This window comes from Typopeltis vanoorti, chromosome 10 (genome assembly GCF_054136105.1).
Source record: "Typopeltis vanoorti isolate ZY-2024b chromosome 10, IOZ_Tvanoo_1.0, whole genome shotgun sequence".
NCBI classification, from domain to species: domain Eukaryota; kingdom Metazoa; phylum Arthropoda; class Arachnida; order Uropygi; family Thelyphonidae; genus Typopeltis; species Typopeltis vanoorti.
Genome location: NC_143558.1, coordinates 37,187,482 through 37,213,895, shown reverse-complemented (window position 1 = coordinate 37,213,895; position 26,414 = coordinate 37,187,482). Strand labels below are relative to the sequence as shown.

At 38.4% G+C, this 26,414-nt stretch overlaps 1 protein-coding gene across 1 annotated transcript in view; it reads right to left on the bottom strand.

Moving 5' to 3' along the window:
• LOC150102347 (U7-hexatoxin-Hi1a-like) overlaps window positions 1–25,825 on the bottom strand; it is a 59,654-nt gene extending 33,829 nt beyond the window's left edge. Inside the window, exons 1-2 of the mRNA XM_090399162.1 lie at window positions 25,526–25,825; window positions 2,628–2,738 (exon numbers count right to left, since the gene is read on the bottom strand). Of these exons, the coding sequence (XP_090255288.1) occupies window positions 2,628–2,738; window positions 25,526–25,720 (306 nt within the window). The 5' untranslated portion in view covers window positions 25,721–25,825. The remainder of the gene's footprint in view (window positions 1–2,627; window positions 2,739–25,525) is intronic.
• Between the last annotated feature and the right edge of the window lie 589 nt (window positions 25,826–26,414).

Below are 26,414 nucleotides of genomic sequence, written 5' to 3'. Positions count from 1 at the left end.
AGTTTATTCAGGAGTAGAGTCCAAAAGACGGCCTGTGACTAGTGGTGTGTCACAGGGTTCTTCTTGAACCACTGCTGTTTATTTTGTTCATTAACGATATAGGGAAGGATCTAAGAGGAACAGTTCATTTGTTCGCTGATGATGCAAAGTTGGGTAGGGCAATAGTGAATGCAGAAGATGTCAATATCTTGCAGGACGACTTGGATAGATTGAAGTTCTGGGCTAAGGAGAATGGATGTCAATTTAATGTGACAAAGCGTAAGGTTAGGCATTTTGGGGTGAAAAGATTAGCAGCAGTATACCACATTGGTGGAACTGTACTCCAGGAGATTGATGAGGCCAGGGACTTGGGAGTGTTGGTGGATAGGGAGATGAAGTTCAGGGGGCACATTGCAAAAACAGCTAAATCAGCTCATCAACTCATTTGGTTGTTGAAAAATACCTTGACGAGCAGAGACAAGCAAGTTATTGTATCTCTGTACCGAGCCTTGATAAGACCTCATCTCGACTATTGTGCCCAGATTTGGTCATCTAGGTTCCTTCTTTATGGGGAGGAGGTGGAGAGGATACAGAGGTGAGTGACTAAGATGATACCGTGTCTATGGAATGAATCATATCAGAACAGGTTGAAGATTTGTGGGTTACAGAAATTAGTTGATAGGCAGAAAAGGGGAGATATGATTGAGACACTCAAATTGCTAAAGGATTTCTATAGGATTAATTCAGAGGATATATTTGAGATCAGGATGTGGTGGGAGAACTAGGGGACACCTATGGAAGCTGGGCAAGAGTGTGGTCAGCAGGGGTGTTAGAGCTGGGTTCTTTACATTTAGAGTGGTAAATGAGTGGAATAAGCTGCCAGAGTCTGTTGTGGGTGCTATGACGGTGAGTGAGTTCAAGGCAGGTATGATAGATACTGTGAGAATGTCGTGCAGCTGTGTGGACATGATGTTTAGGGCCTCCCTCGATGAGTCTAAGGACTCCCTGGAGTCGCCTGTAATAACAGTAGTAGTATATGGATCATATTATGAAGGAAAGTGGTATTAAACATGATATCAGAATCGGAGATGTTAATGTCAGCTCTTTGCTTTATGCGGACGATGTTATACTTCTAAATAAATCTGCTACAAGTTTTCAAGATTCGCTGACTAAATTGAATAACTGTTGTAATAGATATGGTATGAAGGTCAGCAATAAAAAGACAAAGACAATGAAAATAGGTAGAATCGATGAAAATGCCAACTGCGTTCTGAACGGAGAACCTGTGGAACAAGTAAAACATTTCAGCTACTTAGGCACGATTTTTAGTGAAGATGGTAAATTAAATATGGAAATAGACAACAGAATCAACAAAGCTGGTATGGCAGGAAGTCAACTGAATAAATTCATACGGAATAAGAGAGAAATTAGTCGGAACACTAAATTACCTATATACAAGACAGTGTTCAAACCAGTTTTAACTTATGGATCTGAGAGCTGGGTCAGAAGTAAAATACTTGACCAAAGACTAGAGACTGCATATATGAGAGTCCTAAGAAAGATTGGAGGCATGAACAAATCGCATCAATGGCAATATCATATTAAAAATGAGTATATTAAGAAAGAACTGGATATTGTCAGCATCCAGGAATGCGTAAGCAGAGCTAATCTCAGGTGGTATGGTCACTTAAACAGAATGGGGGAGGAAAGATTAGTAAAACAAATGTTCTCTGCCAGGTTGGCAGGAAAACGACCCAGAGGAAGACCAAGATATAGGTGGATTGATACGGTACAAAGTGCCTTAGACAATAGAAATATAAGATCTGATAATGTTGGAGTCTTGATAAGTAACAGACTGATTTGGAGGAAAATTGTAGATAAGAAGTTAGTAATGATAAATTTTTCATGTAGTACTATCATATACTGTACACCCCTTGAGGGTACATGTCAGGAATTTGATGATGATGGATCCAATTATATTTGTAGTTATTTAATTTTATTTAAAATATATATATTATTTATTTGATCTTGAGCCAATAATTTTCTATCTAAAATAACAGAATTAAGTCATTGCACCAATCAGATTGACCTCACATATTTATTTGCTAAACACTCAGTATAAAAACAAATCACTTTACAGAGATATAACAATAAATGATGCAGATGACAGATTTTTTAAAATATCTGGAACAACTCATATGACGTGATAATAAAATAACACATGTATATGTGAAATGCATTGCTTTAGAGGGTGAGCATGCAAAAAAAAAAAAAAAAAAAGGGTGTGAATGATTTAAAGATAAGATGTGATGGAGTCTGTAGGCTCTAAAGCAAACATCAAAACGTATGACTATAAGGAGAGCCAGTGATGGTCATAATAAATCTGGAAGGGAGAACTGCACTCAAACCTGAAATTCAACTTATTCTTTTTGTAATTTTATATTGAAATTGTACTTATTCTCTATTAAATACTACTCAATGTTTGAAATCAGACAAGTGAAAATAAGAAATAATAATAATAATAGTAGCAGTAGTAAGTTTTCTTGTGTATATGCAGATATGTAAATGACCAAATATATGCAAACTTCCAAAAATATTTATTTAAAAGTACACTCCTGCAATAATAAAAAGCAATAAAATACACTTACTTCATTTAACATAACTGGGCAGCTTCTGACTTCTGTAACAGTGGCATCATTTTTCTTACATGTTGTTGGGCCCACTTCCACTGTTAAATTGTATTTGAATCCAGCTACAACCTATAATAATATACATTTCTTTTTGATGAATCATAATTAATAACAAAAATAAATCAGTAATATTATATATTTATGAGTTCTAAGACATGTATAGAAAAATAGAATTACCGTAACTAAAAACACCAATATATTTCTCCAATGTTATATGGACGTCAACAGGGATAAAATAGAAGATCCAGCAACTGAATCTGAAGATGTCGATCATGTACTGTTCTTACTAGTTCTCGTCTAAATCACAGCTGAGTTATCAGGAAAATGCACTATTAAGAGTTCCTTATTCAATATTACAAAAAATAAAATAAAATAAAAAATTATGAACAGTTTATAGCAATTACTTCCCAGAACTTTGAGACGAGTATGCAATGAGTAGTTAAGATTTGGACAATGTCATAAAGTCTCAAGGATCAGACAGGAAAATTTAAATCTACTGGGATGAAAAGGTTGGTTCTGAAGAACTCTGTATCTAGTGTCAATGGAATGGGAAGCAAAGCCACTACCTTCTCCAATTCAAAAAAATATAATGTTCTTGCATTCTAATCTTAGCAATATGGACAGTCTGTCAAAATAACAGTAAACATGAACAGAGCACTTGATAGACACCCAGCAAGGAGGGAGGGAGGGAGGGAGGGAGAGAGAGAGAGAGAGAGAGAGAGAGAGAGAGAGAGAGAGAGAAGTAGTAATTTGCCCTTAGTAGATAACAGAAAAGAAGACAGCTTCTGAGCTGGTTTGAAGATAGTGTATAGATTCTACTCACAAAGAATCTGTGCTATTTGTTTCCACATTCCTTTAATGGAAGGTAAGGAGATTCTTTCTACATCAGATTGTGATCTGGCCAAATGATGATAGCTGCATAATTTTCTAGTTGGTAGCTATAACCATCATCATCATCATTATTATTATTATTATCCAGGCCTCCATGGAGTCAAGAGACTCATTGTGGGAGGTCGTTTTAAGGAAACGCAAAGTCTATCATACCACTCCTTAAACCCACTGACCTTTCCCACTCCAACCACTCTCTGAGGCAATTCATTCCAAGGTTCAACCGCCCTCCACGCAAAGACACCACTCCTCACATTCTTGCGCACAGCCTCCATTCGTAACTTCCAGGGATGGCCCCTTGTCATCGCTCCTTCCCGCCGTTCCACCAAGTGAAAAAACTCTCCAATGTCTACCCTGTAACTGCCTCTCAACAGTTTGAAAGTCTCGATCATATCACCTCTCCTTCTATCCACCAAACTCTGAAGTCCACATTCCCTCAGTCGATCCTCATAACTCATATTGTACAGTCCTGAAACCATCTTTGTTATCTGCCTCTGTACCCTTTCCACAGTCAATTTATCCCCTTCAAATCCTGGTGACCAAATCTGAGAACAATAGTCTAAGTGTGGTCTGATCAGGGTCTTATGCAATAGAATGATAACTCTTTTATCTCTGCAGGTCAGCATCCTTCTCAGTATTGCAGCAATCCTTTGAGTTACCCTCACCACCTTTGCAATATGCTCCCTGAATTTCAGTTTTCTATCAATCATCATCCCCAGATCTCTTGTCTCCCCTACCTCCTCCAATCGAGTATGCATCCTCCCATCAATGGATCCCAAACCTCAAGACTTGACATTTTGCTGCATTAAACCGACACCTCCATTCATTTGTCCATCTGTCTAGTTTATTCAAATCCTCTTGCAGGGCTGTCACATCTGCACTATTACTGATAACCCTTCCCAGCTTCATATCATCCGCAAACAATTGAATGTCCCCTTGCAATCCAGTGACAATATCATTGATATAAAGGTTGAACAATATAGGTCCCAGCATTGAGCCCTGTGGAACCCCACTTGTAACTTTCTGCTTCCTTGATATTGCCCCACCATACACAACTCTTGGATACCTATCAGTCAGCCAATCCTGAATCCATTTGACTAACCTGACATTTAAACCCATGTGCTGCAACTTAAATATCAGCTTATCATGTGGCACCCCGTCAAATACCTTTGCAAAATCCCCAAAAAATGGCAGTATATGACTTTCCCTCATCAACCGCTCTTGTCACTATTATAAAAGGCAATCATATTACTAAAGCAAGAGCACCCCTAACAGATCCATGCTAATTCTCACAGATAACATTACCCTCATCTGCCCAACTACTATTAGTTACCAATTAAAAAAAAAAAAAAAATTGGTGACTGATGGTTATAATGAAACCACCACCGAGAAATGATTGACAGCCATCATCCCTTGACCAATAATACATACATTTTGTATATGTGAACATATACAAAATGTATATGTTCACATATACAAATATGTGAACATATACTCCCTGACGGTATATGTACGTATCACTCTATATTAGTATTATTTTGCTTCCCTTAAATTAGTGGTTCAATGGCCTATTTACAATTATATTGAATAATAGGCCATTAGGCCTATTATTCAATGGCCCATGTAACTTGGCCGATTGATAGAAACATACTTAATGTCATGATAAAGTGTTTAATCAACACAGAATGCTATATCAATTATTTGTGTTTATTCATTGGTCAGTTTTTCTCTCTTGAAGGATGAAAAAAAAAAAAAAAAAATCAAAGTGATTGTCCTAATAGATAGCATTTCTACCCTCCAAAACAGGCTGTTTGGATCCCGCTCTGATATGGATCTTTATACAGATTTTTAAATTATAGGTGAATTTCACTGCCTAGTATAATTACCACCATCCTCAAGTAGCCTAAAAGTGTTTCATGTCTTGTCTTTACAGTTTCAGGATTTTATATTCATTTTACATTACTGTCATACCAGGAGAACACAGTTCCCCCTGGTGTGACAGTAATGAGTTGAAGCAGAGTTCATGAATGACATATTAGAGAAATGTGTGAGGAGAAAGGAGTGAAGTTTGGGAATGCATGGGATGAATTTGAGGACAAATGGAATAGAGTGATGGAATGGTTTAGATGGGGGTCATCTCAAGAGGTTGTTGATGGAAGGCAGACTGCAAGGAATGAAACTGCACAAATAAGAAGTGATGTGGAAGAAGGAATTATAGGAGCACTTACAAATGGAGAAGTAAGTAGCATGGGTGAGCAGAATGAGAGAAACGCAATGTAAGAAGGTTAATGCTCAGAGGAATTGAATGTGTGGGTCTACAGAGGATTCTGAGATAGGTAATGAGAGAAAGGAGGGGGGGTGACTTGGATGAGTCACATCTGAGAAGCAGTATCAGTGGAACTTAATACAGACCCAAAAATGAACTGTTGTGTTTGTATACAAATGCCAGAAGTATCAGAATGAAATTGTTGCACTAAGTGAGTTACAGTTAGATGAGGATCACACCTTGGCAGGAATGGAGATGTAAAGGTTTGATGTTTTTCGCGAAGATAGAAAAGCCAAAAAAAGCAGATGGAGTGTTGCTGATGATAGAAAATGAATTGTGCCCATGCAAGGTAGGGTGCAAAAGGAAAACAGTGGCAGTGGTTTTGAGGCAGTATGGTGTGATACTGAAGTGGACAGAATGAAATATTTAGTGGGATGTTGTTATAGACTTGGTAATGTGGAAGGCAATGACAATGAAAGTAGCAAATTAACTAAGCAAACAGGAAAAGAGTAATTATCATGGATAGTTTTAATTATGGTGATATAGCATAATTAAATAGGATGAGATAACAACTGGAAGCACAATGTTGCTTAACAAAAGGACAGACTGGGTCAATAGGCATGAGAGTGAGATTGATAATTCAATGTTGCAAAGTGTAAGGTTTTCAAATTCAAGAAACAAAGATAAGATGCAGATAATACAGAGTGTTTCAAAATACCCATTACAAACTTGTAAGGTATGGGGGGGGGGGGATCAGGGTTATATCAGGTTTTGATTAGCAATACATATCCCCAAAAGCAGCATTGCAATGGTACAGGTTGAGTTTTGTGTGCACATCACAAAGAACGTAAATATCATAATCACAGCATAAATTACATTTTAATTTCATAAACATTTACAAAAGGCACTCGACGTTGCAACCACCAACTTCACAGCATGCATTACACCTGTGTAGCAAGTTCTGGCACAACACTCTTTCAAAAATGCCTGCCATGGTTTGAATCTCAAATGCTGCAGTCAATATCCTTGGCAACAAATCTTCTACCGACTCCACAGGGGTTTTGTACATGAGACTCTTGTGTGGTCCCAGACAAAAAGTTCAACAAAGTCCAGTGAATATGCAAGTCATGCTACTGGGTCACCTCTGCCATTCCATCACTCACTAAATATTTGGTGGAGGTAGTGTCAGATGTCACATGAAAAATGTGGTGGTGCACCATCATGTTGAAACCATATGTGTTGCCTAATGTGCAATGGCACAGTTTCCAACAACTGTGACAGTGTCTCTTGCAGGTGGGGATGGAAGAAGATATGGTCCGATCAACTTATTATGAATGATGCCTGCCCACATGTCGATGGAGAACTTGTTCTGGAATCCATGGTGGTGAGTAACATGAGAGTTATCACTGGACCTTTGGGACTTTGGCAGCTCCACATGCCTTCCTTAGTGAATACAGCTTCATTGGTGAAGAGCATCAGTTCTGGAAATCAAGTCTCTTATATACAATATTGACTGAACCATGTACAGAACCAAACTCACAGTGCAAAATTGATTGGGCCCAGTGCATGAACACTCTGATACCAGAAGGGCTGGAGTTGATCGGCATGCAGAATCCGCTAGGTGCTGGAGTAAGGACACCCACGACATGCAATGACAAGGGGTATTAAACAGAAGGGTTTTCCTGAATCCAACGAACAACCCCTTGTCGAAGTCTGGGGTACGGTAAATCCTTGGAGCTCCACAGTCATGCCTGTTGGCATTGTAGGAACGTTTCCCACAACCACTGATTCGTACTGGCAAACAGGATGTATGATGGAGTTGGATGACATGGAAAACACTGTGCTTACATCTGTCAAGAACCCTCCCATTACACTAATCTTTGTCATACATTAACATCATGTTGGCATAGTCAGCAGTCAGTATTCATATAATTTGCCACTGTGCATTAATGTGATGTGCATCAATGCGACACTGTATTATCATCACTAGGGAGAGGATTTTTATGGTTTCTGTATGACCTCAGACTGATGGGTGATCCAAACTGTTGATCATGAGGGACTCTACCAAAACAAGTCAATCTGTTTGCTGATCACCTGTTTGTTGTGGTTGAGCTCATAATAAAATTACATAAACATTCTTCGCTAGTCATCACAAATCTGCCCCCTGATGTTAATTGGCCTGATCCATACCAGTGGCTGAACTTGTGTCAGCACAGACCTGGAAACGTTTTTGACCTATATCATCAAAATGCTGCATTTGGGGATGTGGGTTCTAATCAAAACCTAATCTACCCTGACACCTACACACCCTAGAAGTTTGTAATGAATCTTCTGAAACACCCTGTATAATTGGTAGGGTGAAGGAAATAAAGAGATCTAGGGGTGATGATGGATGAAGACCTAAAATTCAGAGGACTCACTGTTAAAATCATGAAGACAGCACAAGATATTTTGGCAATGATGCTGAGGACACTGACTTGTAGAGGTAAAGAGATTCTAGTTCCATTGTATAAGGCCTTGATTAGGCCACATATGGACTACTGTGCACAGATTTGATTACCTGGTTTTCAAAAGGATGAAGAGATATTGGAAAAGGTCCAGAGATGATTGACTAAGGTGGTTTCTGTTTCCGGAATGATGAGTATGATGAAAGGTTGAGAAAATGCAATATGCAAAATTTAGTGGATAGAAGGGAGGTGGGTATATAGTATATGATAGAGACATATAATTTGATAAAGATTTTTATTAGATTAATATGAAAGAGATTTTTCACAGAATTGGAGAATGGTAAATAATGAATGCATTTCTCGAGTGTGTGTGGTGACTGCAGGGAATGTGAGAGTGCATTTAAGGCATGGTATCGTGAGCTGTGTGTGTGACAGATGGACCTTCTATGATGAGTCAGACTCCATAGAGGTCTGATGGTGATAATAATAATAGTTTAAATATCTCAATCATGTCACCACTTCATCTTCTATATGACAGCTCTGCAGTTTGTGGATATGCTCTCAGTCTATTCTCATGGCTAACACGTTGTACTGATCTGATATCATTTTGTTATCTGTCTCTGTAGCCTTTACAAGAGTACTTCATTTTCTGAAAAATCCACGTGACCAGATTTGAGTAGACTAATCAACATGTGGTCTAATCAGGGTTTTGTACAATGGAATAACCACTCTTATCTCTTCTGGTCAACATCCTTCTTAGTACTGCAGAAATCCTCAAGGTTATTTTCACCACATTCACAATATGTCCCTAAAATTTCAAACTTCTACTGATTATGACCCCCAAATCCCTCACATCCTCTACTTCATTTAGTATAGTTCCATCAATACAAGGAGGCAGCCTTCCATTAATGGACCCCAAATTTCAAGACCTTATGTTCAGTTGCTAATATGTACAGCTTATTAAATCCTCCTGAAGGACCCTCCTATCAACACTATTACTAATAATCCTTCCAAGATTCACATCATCCACAACCAAATGAATATTTCCCTGCAATCCAATGATAATATCATTGACAAAGGTTAAACATTAAAGGTTCCAGTATCAAGACCTGTAGAACATCACCTGTAACTTTTTTTTTTTTGATACTGCTCCTCAACACACAACTCTCTGACATCTATCTGACAGCAAATTTCCAATCCATTTCACTATGATATTTAACTCCATGTGTTGCAAGTAAAATTCCAATTTATCATGTAGAATGCCATGCCATGCCATAAAATGCTTTAGCAAATCCAAAAAATGGCAGTATCTGACTTTTCCTGATCAACTGCTTTAGTTACATTATAAAAGGCAAGCAGATTAATTACTGAAACAAAAGCACCTCTTAATGAATTTGCACTGACCTTCACAGATTGCATTTCACTAATTTCTCCAAAATCTAACAACTACAAAAGAAATACAAACTGGTTTGATGTCTTCATTCTATCACCATTCTAATGCAATGGCATTATCGCACTCTCCTTTCACTCTTTGGATACTTTCCCAGTACACAGACCTTCAATGAACAAGGTTAACTGAGTTGTTAGTTTCTTAACATATTCTCTTAAAACATATAGAAAACAGCACATCCAGTCTCACTACCTTTTTGATTTACAGAGTCTTTAGTATATGAAATATGTTCTCCTCATGCATTTCTGAATAAAATCTACTTTTCAGGATGAAATAATCAAATAAAGTGATCATTATACAATTACACTATGTCATCTACATTGGTCACTTGACCCTCATTTCCATCACTCATCAACAATTATTTTTCTCTTCTTTCATTATGTTACATAATGAAAGAATTCCTTAGGATTTTCCTTGGACTAAATGGCTAATCTCTTCTCATATTCCATTTTATTAGTCACATATCTTACAATTCACATAAATTCCTTTCTGCAAGTCAAGACTATATGGTCAAACACTCATCAACTGCAGAGTAAGGATAACACCTCAGTTGCAATCAGATCCTGTGAGGCAAAAATCAAATCCAAAACTCTTGATCCTCATGCTTCTGTTACGTCGTTGTTTTCTTAAATATTTTACCTCTATTGTTCTCTTTGTGCCTACTGAGATCTGGCTTCTAAACTGACTTTCTGGGGCCGTTGATCTCTCTTTGAGCTCTGATGAAATTTGTTTTGTTAATGCTGTGCCAGTCAGAACTCTAGGATAGTAATTCTTATCAGAAGAAACTTTCCCAGAATTCAAGTAATACCTTATACAGATTAAGTAGTTAAGTAGATAGATTGATTCAGTAGATAGATTGAGTAGATTGAGTTCTCAGTATACAGTCATGGCCTTGACAATCTTAAATTCCCCTTTTTTCCTCTAAACATAGGTTCGATATTTTCGTGAGTGGTAAAATTCAATCTCTTACTCAGACAAACTCAGGTATACATGGAAAAACACATTTATCATTTATCTAAGAACATTACAACTTAAACAACACATATAATCAAGCAAATCAAGGTTAATACTAAAGTAAAAGTAAAGCAGGGTAATAATAATAATCAAACAGACAGGATATTCAAACATACTCATGAGAATTTTATGTTCATCTATATCACAAACATGGATGTCGGTATTAAACTAGATTATTATTACTATTATTATTATTATTATTTCAGGCGACTCCAGGAGTCCTTAGACTCATCGAGAGAGGCCCTAAACATCATGTCCACACAACTATGCAATTACATTCTCACAGTATCTATCATACCTTGTCTTGAACTCGTTCACTGTCATAGCACCCACAACAGACTCTGGCAGCTTATTCCACTCATTTACCACTTTAAAAGTAAAGAACCCAGCTCTAACACCCCTGCTAACCACACTCTTGCCCAGCTTCCATAGGTGTCCCCTAGTTCTCCCACCACCAGTCCTGATCTCAAAAATATCCTCTGAATTAATCCTATAGAATCCCTTTAGCAATTTGAATGTCTCAATCATATCTCTCCTCCTCCGCCTATCAACTAGTTTCTGCAACCCACAAATCTTCAACCTGTTCTCATATGGTTCATTCCATAGACCTGTTATCATCTTAGTCACTCGCCTCTGGATCCTCTCCACCTCCTCTCCATCAAGAAGGAACCTAGATGACCAAATCTGGGCACAGCAGTCGAGATGAGGTTTTATCAAGGCTTGGTACAGAGGTACAATAACTTGCTTGTCTCTGCTCGTCAAATTATTTTTCAACAACCAAGTGAGTTGATGAGCTGATTTAGCTACTTTTGCAATGTGCCCCCTAAACTTCATCTCCCTATCCACCAACACTCCCAAGTCCCTGGCCTCATCAATCTCCTGGAGTACAGTTCCACCAATGTGGTATACTGCTGCTAATCTTTTCACCCCAAAATGCATAACCTTACATTTTGTCACATTAAATTGACATCCATTGTCCTTAGCCCAGAACTCCAATCTATCTAAGTCATCCTGCAAGACTTTGACATCTTCTGCATTCACTATTGCCCTACCCAACTTTGCATCATCAGCGAACAAATGAATTGTTCCACTTAGATCCTTCCCTATATCGTTAATGAACAGATTAAACAGCAGTGGTCCAAGAACAGAACCCTGCGGCACACCACTAGTCACAGGCCGTATTTTGGACTCTACTCCTGAATAAACTACTCTTTGATATCTCTCCATCAACCAACCACCTATTCTCACCAATCCTATATCCATTCCCATATGTTGTAGCTTACAGATTAATATTCCATGTGGTATCCTGTCAAACGCCTTTGCCAGGTCCAGCAGTATCACTGTAAACCCATTTCCCTTATCCAGTTCAGCGGTCACCTTGTTATAAAACTTGAGCAAGTTACTGAAGCATGATCTACCCTTCACAAAGCCATGCTGTCCCCTGTACAGTATTTCATTTTCATCAATCCATTCCTGTATTTTTCCCTTGACTACTTTCTCTAAGACCTTGACAACGACTCCTGATATGCTGATCGGTCGGTAATTTGCAACTGTAGTCTTGGATCCTCCTTTATGCAGTGGAACTATTTTCCCCTCTTTCCACACCTTCAGGACTAAACCAGACCCGAGACTCAGATTAAACAACATGGTCAAGGGCACTGATAATTCTTTAGCCGCTTCACACAAGACCCGTGCCGGTATACCATCCAATCCCACAGATGTGTTCACATTAAGGTTCTGTAAGAGACTGGTCACCTCCACTTCATTCATCACTATTCCCGTATAAACTAATGGTTCCTTCATTTTTTCAATGTCACCACCTGGATGATATGCTTTTGCAAAGTGCGTGCTCAGTAACTCCACTATATCGACTGATTCAGTGACCTCCTTACCATCGTCATTCCTTAAAATCATTTTGCTGTGTACAGTTTTTTCTTGCTTGCAGCATATTGAAAGAACTGTTTGGGATTCTCTTTTGCTTGCAAAGCTAGTTTCCTTTCATAATCCGCTTTTGCTTTTTTTACCACACTCGTTACCTTTCTGGCCTGCACTTTATACCGTTCGTGTGCCTGCAGGTCACCCCTTTCTTTAAATTCCCTCCACAGTTGTTTCTTTTTTTGCAGCTCAAGCTTAATGGTGTTCTTCATCCATTTAACCCCTACTTGTTTTACTATTCGGACCCTAGGTATACAATCAGCCATTACCTCCTGTAAATGCTCCTTGACCACTTCCCATCGACGTCCAGCCCTTGCAGTTGTACATGACATGGCACTGATCCAAGCAATCTCCTAAGCTTGTCATACTTGCCAGCACGGTAATTCCACATATACCCTGTCTTAATCGAAAATTCCACACCTTTAGCCACTTCCCAGGTCAAGACCTTATGATCACTCTCACCAATAGGTGGCAACATGGTCATATTCATTAGAGTCAAATTCTCAGATGCTATTACCAGGTCAAGCACTCTCACACCCCTAGTATTTTCAATTACATGCTGTCTCAGATAGTTATCCCTTAATAATTGAATAAAATCCTTTTCCTTCCTCACATGTGTCCTCTCCTCCTTCCAATCAATGTTACCATAGTTGAAATCCCCCATAATAATTACCCTCCTTCCACTCATTTCATCAATTTCCCTATGCATACTATCTCCACCATCTATTCCATCACCTGGTCTATAGCAGCACCCAACTGTATATTTTATTCTGCCAGTCTCAATCTCACACCAAATAGCCTCAAATGAGCTCCTTTCACTATCCTGTGATACAACTTCAATTCTCCTTGGCTGCAGTTCATCAGCTATCATCAATAATACCCCTCCCCCCATTTTATTCTCTCTGTCCCTCCTAAACACACTATAACCTACACATTCTATCCCACTAACTATATCTTCTTCCGTCAGCCATGTTTCACTAATGCCAATAACCTGTGGCCAGGAAGAGCCAATCAAGGCCAAAAATTCTTCCTTCTTGTTCCTAATACTCCTGGCATTAGTATACATGAAATGCAGTGATCCCTTAGTCCCATCCCTATATTGATGTGTTATTCTAAATGACCCATTCCCATTTTTTGTCCTTAGTGCTGGCTCGGGTACATTATTACACTCATCTGTCTCACTGATGTCTGCATATCCATTCCCCCCCCCTCCTTGGTAGTTCTAGTTTCCCTGGTTTTGCACATCCATTTTCACTTCATTCAGCAACACTCTTTCCAGTCTCCGCACACCAAGTCCATTCAAATGCAGGCCAACCATCTTGTATAAGTCCTTTCGCCCTTCAAACTCATTCCACACATCCACGAATTCCACACCACACCATCTGCATAACCTACGCATAATGTCATTTGCGATTATGGCACTCCTCTTAAACTCCTCTCTGTCATACCGCGGCAACAGACTAACCATTCTAACTCTGTCACTCTTTTCTTTCGCTACCTTTAACAATACTTTCAAGTCCTACCTTTAACATTACTGCTACTAACGACCCATACACATTAAACTTGGTCTAGAGAACTTATGAACGTAGACTACCAGTCCAATTCGATTAAAATAACACAGGAAATTGTCTCAAAAATCTCTCCCTCTTCTTTTCTAAACTCTGTCCATTTTACACCTTCGTCATCAATAGATAACACATAAAAGGGAAGATTTGTACATTACCACTTATTTCTCGATCCTTCCTTCTATTCTTTGTTATAGATTGTCCCTCTGTACGATGGATTGCCACCATGTGGGAGTCATGTGCTCGTCCCAAATTAGCCACTTGTTTCTTCTGGGCTTATGAACTTTTCATGTCACCGTTTCTAACACGATTTACCTTCAAAGGAATCCCTTGCTGCTTTCTCATCAGTTAGATCCACATTGATGGTCTAAATCTTGAACACTGCCGTCATCTCGTGTTATATTTTCTTCGACTCACGTCGCTCAGCAGGGAAACATGCTGTCGCTTTACCTTCTTCACACGGCTTGTCGGTTATCAGGCATGCTAATCCGCTTGGGAACTTTAAGCAAGAGACCCACGGGGAGGGCACATGCGACAGGGGAACACCACAGGAACCAGGAAAAAAAACAAAAGGAGAGAGCTCTCTCCACGATGAATCCGTTTTTAAACCCTTCTATAGCACCCTCTTTCTGCACTCCAAACTTGTCTATGACGCTCTCCCATTTGCTGTCACCTCCTTGCTGTACACGCATTGCTCTTTTCAGGGAATGCGAATTTCTTGCGCCTTCCACGAATGCCTACTCATTGCTCGTTACGTCATCTTTGGTGGTCAAACTGCAACCTTTGAACTTTCATTTGCACGATGATACACGACTTTATACATGGCATAGTTTAACATTGATGTTTTTGAAAAATTAAGATTCCATCCATTTTAGACAATAACCCTAAATATCAATTTAATATTTATTTCCTACTTTGATTTCATTTTAATTTAAGATTCAACCTCTTCTTTTATATTTTAATTCCTTTTTAAGCAAATTTAATATCAGCATTTTCATATATTATGTCTGCTTTGGCAAGAGTACAAGTGTGCTTTTGCTTGATATTGTTTTCTTGTTAAATCTTGAATGAAGCGGTTCTATTCTTGATAGAGCTATCATTCAAGATCTAACACTTCCTCTATTATATGTTATCTAAGACATTTGTCCCTCAGAAATTCTGTTCCTTTACTACTGTATGTCGTTTCCTGCAAACAATTAGTACTGCTATAATTGAAATCTCCCATAACGATCACTCACTTTGCAACTGCCATGCTTATCTGCCTAAACATTTCCCTTTCATCACCCTCTAGGTTCCTTGATCTACAACATCCTAACAAATATCTTGTCCTGCCTTGCTCCACTTCACACCATACACTCTCATAACCATTTCCTTCCAAATTCTCTACTCTGTGAGGGCATAACTTATTACCTAATCATAAGTAACACTCCACTATTCAGATTACTTTTCTTATCCTGCTGAAATGTTCTATATCTTCTACTTCTCCTCCTGTCAGGATATCTTCTGTCAATAACATTTCATTGATTTCTGAAAGCTCTAGACAGGCTGAGGATATCAATGCCACCAATTCATTCTCTTTTGTTCTCTAATAATGGAACTGAATTTCCAGAATTCTTGAGAAACAAATATGTCGAGCAGTATGTAGTGAAGGGAACACAAGGATCAAGAGTTTCAGCATCAAAGGATCTGATCAAGACTAAGATGTCATGTTTGCTCCATGTTCTCTCTTCTCTTTTTTTTTTCATCTTTCAAAACATTAAATATGAAACTAAGCCTGAATAAGTACAGTCTCTCTATGGCTAAACTAAAAAAGAAACCTCTTTCCAAAATGCCCCCTCCCAAAAAAAAAAAAACCCTCAAAATCTCTCACACACACAAGAAAAAAAAAAATTCATATTTATTTTACCAACACTCATGGCATCAACAATAATTTAAATAACTTAAATACAGCAGCATGCACAATAATGATGTACAAGTGGCAGTGACAGCTAAGAGGAAGGCAAAGCAGAAGTGGGATGAGTCAAGAGTGGAAGAGGACAGAGAGGTGTACAAAGAGAGAAAGCAAGAAGCCAAGAGAGTTGTGGCACAGGCGAAGGCCATGGCATATATCAAGATCTGTATGATCAATTAGAAACAACAGAAGGACAGAGAAAAATTTACCAACTAGCGAAATGTAGAAATAAAGCAGCAAAGGACATCTTGCATGTGAGGCAGATCAAAGATTTCCAAAATGGACATAAGAAACAGATGGAAAATATACTTTGAGGGACTTTTGAATGAGAAAAATGCAAGGACTCTCAGAGGAGATGGGCAGCCTTCTGAGGGGGATGGTGCAGAACATCAGTAGAGTGGAAGTGACGGAGGCCATGAAGAGGATGAGGAATGGAAAATCGGTGGGCCCCGACAGAATTCCAGTGGAGGCATGGAAGGCAGTGGGGGAAGAGGGAATTGACCTGCTGTGGGACCTGTTCATGAAAGTTTGCCAACAGGAAAATATACCCAAGGAATGAAGGGAGAGTACTCTTGTCCCCATCTACAAGGATAAAGGGTATGCACAAGACTGTAAAAATTACAGAGGAATAAAGTTGATGTCCCACACAATGAAGATCCTAGAAAGGGTTCTTGATGGTAGATTGAGGAAGGAGGTGGAGATTGCAAAGGAACAATTTGGCTTCATGCCTGGTAGATCAACAACAGATGCTATGTTTGGGTTACGGCAGATGATGGAAAAATATCGAGAGAAACAAAGGGAGCTACATCTGGTATTTATTGATCTGGAGAAAGCATACAATAGAGTGCCAGGGCAAGAAGTCTGGAGGTGTCTGAGGGAGAAGAAGGTGCCGGAGAAATATGTCAGGTTGGTGCAGGAAATGTACAGAAATGTGAAGACAAGTGTTCGGACCTGTTTGGGACAGACAGAAAGTTTTCAAGTAAAAGTTGGCTTGCATCAAGGGTCAGCATTAAGTCCGTTTCTGTTTAATATTGTGATGGAGGTGGTAACAGAGGAGGTGAGAGAAGATGCGCCTTGGACAATGTTGTATGCAGATGACATCTTGTTGTGTGTAGATTCAAGAGAAGAAGCGGGAACTAAACTGGAAAGATGGAGAAAAGTACTGGAAGAGAGAGGTATGAGTCTGAGCAGAAGTAAGACAGAGTATATGTGTTGCGCAGTGGGTGGTGGCCAGGAGACAGATCTGGAGCTGGAAGGAAATCTCATCAGGAAGGTGAGAGACTTTAGATACTTAGGTTCAACAGTGGAAGAAGATGGAGGAGCTGAGAAGGAAGTGGGATGCAGGATACAGCGGGTTGGAGGAACTGGAGGGAGATGGCTGGAGTGTTATGTGATAAGAGGGTGCCGATCAATCTGAAAGGCAAAATTTATAGGACAGTAGTGAGGCCAGCTATGACATATGCTATAGAAACTGTGGCCCTGAGGAAAAATAATATCAGCAAGATGGAAGTAGCAGAGATGAGAATGCTTAGGTGGATGTGCGGTCTGACCAGAAAGTATCGTCTGAGAAATGACTGTCAGGGGAACAGTGAAAGTTACGAACTTAGGAGCGAAAATACAGGAGGCAAGGTTGAGATGGTTTGGTCATGTGATGAGGAGGGAGGACGAATATGTGGGAAGAAGGGTCATGCAGATGGATGTGCAAGGAAGGCGGAAGCGTGGGCGGCCAAAGAAGAGATGGAGGGAGCTGGTAGAAGAGGACTTGAAGATGAAGAACTTGGATGTGGTGACAGCCCAAGACAGGAAGGTGTGGAGGAGACTCATTACAAACAGTGACCCCACTTAAGTGGGAGAAGCTGCAGAACAAGAAGAAGAAGAAATACAGCAGCATGCAGAATAAGACTTAAGCTGAAAAAGGTGGCCATCAAGGGAAAATACCCCCCCCTTTTTTTTTTTTTTTAAGGCAGCCGGCACAAGAACTGATTGTAGACGAATTAGTTATTCGTCTAATCTTGGTATTTATAATCCAATCGTAGAAGACTTAATTATTCGTAACTTAACCATTGTCTTCTTACCAGAAGACAGTGGTTGGGTGACTAATGCATAGGATGTAGTTACAGTTATTTGAATACTAATGTAAGACATTTTGAATACCAGATGTAAGACAATAGTTGAATACTAAATAATCCAGATGTGAGTAAGGCAATGGCTGAATACTAGGTAATCCAGATGTGGGTGAGGCAATGGCTGAATACTAAGTAATCCAAATGTGAGTAAGGCAATAGGATGAGATGAGATTTTGTCAGATATGTTTTAAGGAAAGACGCTAAGGAAGTGACCATACTACTGACCTGGCTGTTTAATGAAAAACTGGTACTGCATATGAATGGTGATACTACCACCATTCTGTACTTCATAGGATTTTGGAGAAATTAGTGAGAGACATTATACAAATACAAAATTAGGCAGAAAAGTAATATCCAAGAGGGTCAACACAGATTTGTTAAGGAGTGCTAATGTTTCAGCAACCTGGTATCTTTTATAAAAAAGCAATTATCTGAATTTCCTCATAAACTGTTTTAGTTACTTGATTATAAAGGGTAAGCAGATTTACTGAAACGAGCATCCCTTATATCAAATCCACACTGAGTCTCATGGATTATATTACCCTCATCTACCCAATTTTGTATACGATCTTTCTCTCTCTAACCTTTATATCAATGATATTGTCAGTTGATCAGTTGTTTGCAGATAATGTGAAGCCTGGATGTTATATCTGCTAAGAATAGTGCTTATGTTGTGGTGGCTCTTCACAAAGATTTGCATAAGTTGGAAACATGGGAAAGCAACTAAATGTAAGGATTATGCAAAGGCATTTAACAAGATGCCACATGATGAACAGAGAATTTTTAGAATTTACTTCTATTAATTGCTCTCTTGTTTCCTCCAAGTTCATACCATTTTTTGTAGGTGGAGGCACAAAGTGCCACTCTACTGTCCTATTGCATTCTTTTTTGCATACTCAATCACACTACGTTTAAATGCAATCATATAGTTATGTCTGTGCTTTGTGGAATCCATGAGTTATAAAAAAAATGTAAATATAATAATGTATTGATTATTAGGTTAAATGCATGACCATGCAACTATTCAAACTGATCATGCATTAACAACAAGTGACAACACATTGTAATTGCGCATACATAAAAGACATCGATGTATAAGACACACTCTAAGATGCATCCTAATTTTCAGATAAATTTTAGGTACAAAAAATCGCATCTTATAAAGTGAAAAATATGATAATGCAGACATTTAAGCTTTTGAGAGCTATTTATTAGATGCGCAACGAGAAGATTTTTCATGTGGTAAAACAGGAGGAAGGAAGGAACATGGATAAAAGCTATTTCTGGAAGTTGTGAAAGGAAGTAGCTTTTTTTTTTATTGTTGTTGCATGGAAAGTTACAGGAGCACCACCTGAGGGTTGCAAGAGTGTAAATCATGAATGAGTTTAAGGAGTGGTATGAGAGAGACTTTGTATTGTGTAGGTGTGCTGAAAATATAATAATAATTAGTGCACAGACATCTTCATGGCGTCTAAAGACTCATCATGGAGCCCCATAATATCCATTATTCGTGTGATCGATATTGTTTATTGATCAGAGGTATGATCAATATTGTTATTGATCATACCTCTTCTTAAAGTTGTTCACCCACAAAAACTCACAACCACTTCTGGCAACATATTCTACTCACTTAGCACATGGGATAAAACCAGGGTTGAACCCTGGTTTTATCCCACACAATCATGTACTGGAAAATTTCTTTAGCATCTATTCTATACAACTCCCTTAGTAACTTATATATTTCTATTGCATACCCTCTTTTCTGCCTATCAGCTAAGCTTTGAAATCCATGACAGTTCGCTCTATCCTATCCTAAAAAATCACTCCAGAAATTCACCATTTGTGTCATATGCCTCTGAATTCAGCAATTTCACATTCCAAAGAACCCAGATAATAACTTCAGATATCTGTGCTTGTCGGTGTGTTTCTTAACATCCAAGTGATCCTTTGAGATATTCCGTCCACTTTTGTAACATGTGCTCTGAACTTCAATTCTATCAAACATTATTCCTAAATTGCTAACTTCAGCAACTAGTGAATGAGTTTCTTGCACTCCAGTTCTGTCTATGTAATACATGGCTTGTACTTTGAATTTTAGTGCAAAACTTTACACTCTAACATAATAAATTGACAGTCATTATCTTTCACCTAAACTGCCAGGCTATTCAAATCATCCTGAAGGTGCGCTACACTGCCATTCTCCCCACTTTAGCATTATCAGTAAACAAGTGGATATTCCCCTCAAATAATTAGTGCACAGACATCTTCATGGCGTCTAAAGACTCATCATGGAGCCCTATAATATCCATTATTCACGTGTCGTACGTGAAGTGGCTAAAGAATTGTTAGTGCCCTTGACCATTTTGTTTTATTTGAGTCTCGGGTCTGGGTTAGTCCCGAGGGGGTGGAAAGAGGGGAAAATAGTTCCACTGCATAAAGGAGGTTCCAAGACTGCTGTTGTAAATTACCGACCGATTAGCATATCAGGAATCGTTGTCAAGGTCTTGGAGAAACTAGTCAAGAGAAGAATACAGGATTGGATAGATGAAAATGGAATACTGTATGGGGGACAACATGGTTTTGTGAAGAGTAGATCATGCCTCAGTAATTTGCTCACATTTTATAACACAGTAACGACTAAACCGGATAAGGGTAATGGGTTTCAGTGATTCTACTGGACCTTGCCAAGGCCTTTGATAGGATACCACATGGAACTCTAATCAGTAAACTGGAGCAGATGGGGATGGATATAGGGTTCGTGAGATGGATAGGAGGGTGGTTGATGGAGAGATACCAGAGAGTGGTTTATTCAGGAGTGGAGTCCAAAAGACGGCTTGTGACTAGTGGTGTACTGCAGGGTTCTGTTCTTGGACCACTACTTTTCAATTTGTTCATTAACGATATAGGAAAGGATCTGAGAGGAAGTTCACTTGTTTGCTGATGATGCAAAGTTGGGTAAAGCAATTGTGAGTGCACAGGATGTCAAAATTTTGCAGGATGATTTGGATAGTTTGGAGGACTGGGCTAAGGAAAATGGATGTCAATTTAATGTGGCAAAATGTAAGATTATGCATTTTGGAGTGAAAAGATTAGCAGCAGTATATCACATTGGTGGAACCGTACTCCAGGAGATTGATGAGGCCAAGGATTTGGAAGTGTTGGTGGATAGGGAGTGGAAGTTTAGGGGGCACATTGCAAAAGTGGCTAAAACAGCTCATCAAATCACTTGGTTACTGAAAAATACTTTAACGAGCAGAGACAAACAAGTTATTGTTTCTCTATATTGAGCCCTGAGAGGAGGACCCCATCTGGACTACTGTGCCCAGATATGGGCAACAGGGTTTCTTCGTGATGGGGAGGAGGAGGTGGAGAGGATCCAGAGACGAGTGACTAAGATGGTGGCAGGTCTGTGGAATGAACCTTATGAGAACAGATTGAAGATTTGTGGGTTGCAAAAATTGGTTGATAGGCGGAAAAGGGGTGATACGATTGAGATATTCAAATTACTGAAGGGTTTCTATAAGATTAATCCAGAAGATATTTTTGAGAATAGGGCTGGTGGACTAGGGGCCATACATGGAAGCTGGGCAAAAAGGTGGTTAACAGGGGTGTTAGAGCCAGGTTCTTTACTTGGAGAGTGCTAAATGAGTGGAATAAGCTGCCAGAGTCTGTTGTGGGTGCTATGACCGTGAATGAGTTTAAGGCGAGGTATGATAGATACTGTTTGAAAGACGAATAGTTGTTTTTGACATGATGTTAAGGCCTCCCTCGAAGAGTCTGTCGACTCCTTGGAGTTGCCTGTAATAATAATAATAATAATAATTTCTGTTATCATTCATGTAAGAACAGCAGCAGCAGCAGCCCAAGTACAGGGTCCTATGGCACACTAACCCTAGTTACCCATCTTCTCTTTAATACAACTGCACCGCCATTCTGATTTACTCTAACTTGTATAAGAGGGTTCCATGTTTTATCCTGTTGAAAGCTTTGTAAATCTAACATTATGGTGCAGCCATCTCTCTTATCCAACTCAGCTGTAACTACTGTAGAAAGTGAGTAAATTTGCTAGCCTGGTTAACATACCCACTCTCTAACAAACAGGATGTTGGTTCCAATCCTGCCATGGACAAGGATTTTTGTGATGTCTTTAGGTTTGGAAATGAATTTTATCACCTAATGTGAGGCTGCCAAGCCACCCATTGAAGGCTTGAAGTTGCTTGAAAAAAGTTTCATGACTGATCTCTAGAGCAAGGTTTCTGGAGCATGTAAAAAAATAAATATTTTTTTAATGATAAAAAAATTCCTCACCCCACCCATGTATGTACTGTACTGTAGGTGCATCATGTTTCTTGGATGGGAGAAACATAAAAAATTACCAAGACAAGACCCATGAGATCATCTTGATGAGTCTTGTCTTGATGGGTGTAAGAAGTGGGGATGCGAAAACAAAACCAGGCTGTGCGCATAGAACATCATGTTAATATTCATCCATTCCCAATTCTGCCCTTAACCAATTTTTTCAATGTTTCAATCTCATCTATAATGATAATAATAATAAATGCTACTAGTTTTAGTAGTATTTAGTTACCTTTAGTGAAATTAGAACTTTTAGTCATTTCACTAAATGTTCCCTCATACTTCATCCAATGCTCTTTTACTCTGTTACTTTATATAGCATAACTATCTGACAAAGTTTGGAATGACAAGGACTAGGAATTAAATTTCAACTGTAACTATCATAATCACTTATGGTCTATCAGAATGTCAAACAAAATATTTCTTACTGATAAAATCTGTACTCTTTGATCTAGTCTGGGATATCTCAAAATATTTCTCAGTGATTTGCTATTCTAATTCTGAATATGATCCCTTCTTGTGGTTATTCATTGTTGTTTAGAAGTCTGTACCATCATCCATTATTGTAACTTCATATGCTGATTTCATAGGTTGTTGCAACATTTAAATGCAGTTTTGTGTGTGTGTATGTGTGTGGGGGCACTGATTGAAGTAACAAAAGGAGAATTATTATTATTATTATTATTTGTCACTTCCAGGGAGTCCAAAGACTCATCGAGGAAAGGTATTCACCCTGCAACTCTGCTTTCACCACTCACAATCCACCAACTGACCGCAACTACACCAATGCCATCTACTGCCAACACTAATATTTTCCACAGACAATCACAAACATCCATGCCCAAGGGGGGGTGGGGGGAGGATTCGAACCTACAGCCTCTTGAATGGAGAGCGAACACGCTAACCACTCGGCCAGCCAGGCTGGCAATGGGAACATACAGAGAACATGTTCTTTTCTCATGAGTATTAAAGTAAATATGAAAAATAGTCAGCCAAAGCAATGTGAATGCTTTCCTTAGTATGCTAAAGTGGGACAGAATGCATGTAGTATTATGGTGTTAAATGAGACATAAAAGTCATTTAAGAAAAGTCAGTGGCCATTGGTAAGAAAGATGAAGAACAGCAAAAGGATGAATAAGAAGTGGTAGCGAAGTTAGTCTGGAGCATAATGGAAAATGAGCAAGGAGATCCTAGGTCTCAACGCTCATTTAATCATTGAGAACTGGGAGCAGTGCTTCATCTAGATTTTAAAATATCAGAGAATAGCAAATTGTTAAATACAATTAACAGACAGTTACATCTAAAGTTAGTCTGGAGCATGATGGAAAATGAGCAAGGAGATCCTAGGTCTCAACACTCATTTAATCATTGAGAACTGGGAGCAGTGCTTCATCTAGATTTTAAAATATCAGAGAATAGCAAATTGTTAAATACAATTAACAGACAGTTACATCTAAAATGAATAATGTACATATATTGGTTGTTGCTGCATTTAAATTAGATAAATACTTGGAGTGTATTTATCAAATTTGTGTTGCATCTACCATTCTTTTACCTTGTATTAAATTAGAAGGGGAAATGGCTTTAATTACTTTCCCTAAACTTGTAAACAGTCATTTGTTCACTGCCTTAGTTAGATAATATTAAAACACAGGATGCAAACTACAAACAATTCATCATCCTATCTAACTAAACATTTACCATTTAGGAACCCTGGTTACAATAATAAAAATTTAAAAAAGAACAAGAGAGAGTGAAGAAAATTTATGATACATGAAGACTCATCAAACTTTTAAGAAAACAGACTAGAATAAGATCTCAAGGATTTTAAGAGTGATGATAACATTACTTCTTTCAGAATCAATACAACATAACTTGTCAGAAATATTAAATGAACTACTTAAACTGTTCATGACCAAAAAAAGGTCACATTTTGGCAAAAAAATAAAACAAAAAGTTATCATAATACATGACAAAATACAAGAAAAATAATAAAATAATAATAAAGTCTGTCAAACTGAATTAACTATGGCTATGAAACTATTGTGACATGTATCTTAAATGTGTTTTTTTGGTTATTTCTTTTTTTGGGGGGAAGGGGATGAAAACTGTATCCAGGAGAGAGAAGAAACAAAACAAAACAAAAAAAAAAAAAAGATGAAAACTTACAACCTATTTGTACATAAGAAGGGAAGAGCTATGTATTAACAGGTTATTGTTCTTCTTTATCAAGCCTTGATAAGACCCCATCTTGAGCAGATCTGGACACCAGGGTTTCTTGGTGATGGAGAGGAGGTAGAGAGGATCCAGAGGCAAGTGACCAAGATTGTATCAGTGAACCTTATGAGAACAGGTTGAAGATACAGAAACATCTGTAATACATTTGTGGGATACAGAAACTGGCTGATAGGCCAAAAATTAATGATATGATTGAGACATTCAAATTACTGAAGGGTTTTTACAAGATTAATTCACAGAAAATTTTTCAGAGTAGGCATGGTGGTGGGAGAACTAGGGGCCACCCATGGAAACTGAGCAAGCGTGTAGTTAACATGGGTGTTAGAACTGGGTTTTTTACTTGGAGAGTGGTAAATTGATTGGAATAAGCTGCCAGAGTCTGTTGTGGGTGCCGTGACTGTGAATAAGTTCGAAGCCAAGTATGTTAGATACTGTGCTAATGCTGAATAGTTTTTGACATGATGATTAGCGCCTCCCTCCATGAGTCAAAGGACTCCTTGGAGTTGCCCGTAATAATAATAGTAGTAGTGGGATCTTACGAGGGATAGACGCCCCTTAAGAACTAAATTAGTTGCACACAAACTTTCTAGTCGAATTTCTAATAATGAGTGACTTCATACCTGACGTTTCGCAGCAAGAATAGTAACGAGTTTCTTAATATATAACGAATTTGACTGCTCATCGATTTTCTCCACAGCAAATTCAGCTATACTTTGTAGTTCTTCGCTGTTTTCGTTAATTTCCAAATTTTGCCACCCGCCTGTCATTCGAGAATAAATGACAGGTAAAATACTCAACAATATTACAAAATGCATGTTGAAACCGTGAACGTAACGCGACACAATCAATTATAGCAACAACGCAATAACAGAAACTTATTGATAACAAAAACATATGGATAATAGAATTTCTTAAAAAAAAAAAAACATTTAGCACTTTCGTCAACTGAAAATAAACGATTACTTTCAACTTAATATGTGGTGTTGATAACTCTATTATTCCTTTTATTTTATTAATTTTTATAAAATTTATGAAACTTATAAAATTTTATAAAATAAAATTAATATAAAATATATTTCTATTTTATAAAACTTTCATGACAAGTGGTTGGCGTAGACGCTCTCCAACCAAACGGCTGCGAATTCGAATCCCGCCATGGGCATAGATGTTTGTGATTGTCTGTGAAAATACTAGTGGTGGTGGATGGTAGATGGCGTTGGTGTAGATGATGATAGTAGTTGCTATTCGTTGTAGTTGGTGGAATGAGTGGTGGAGACAGAGAGTTGTAGAGTAGACTGACCATACGAACCGTTTTGAACGGGCCAGTACCGTTTTTTTTTTTCATATTTCACGGCCGTCCCCTCGTTTTAATAAAAATGTCCATTTTGTTCCATTTTTAATAAAAAAAAAACTATAAATATACTTTAATATTGGTCAATCATAACTTTTTATTCATAACCTATAACCGTACATCAATATCATGGATACCAGTAATTTGTATAACCATGG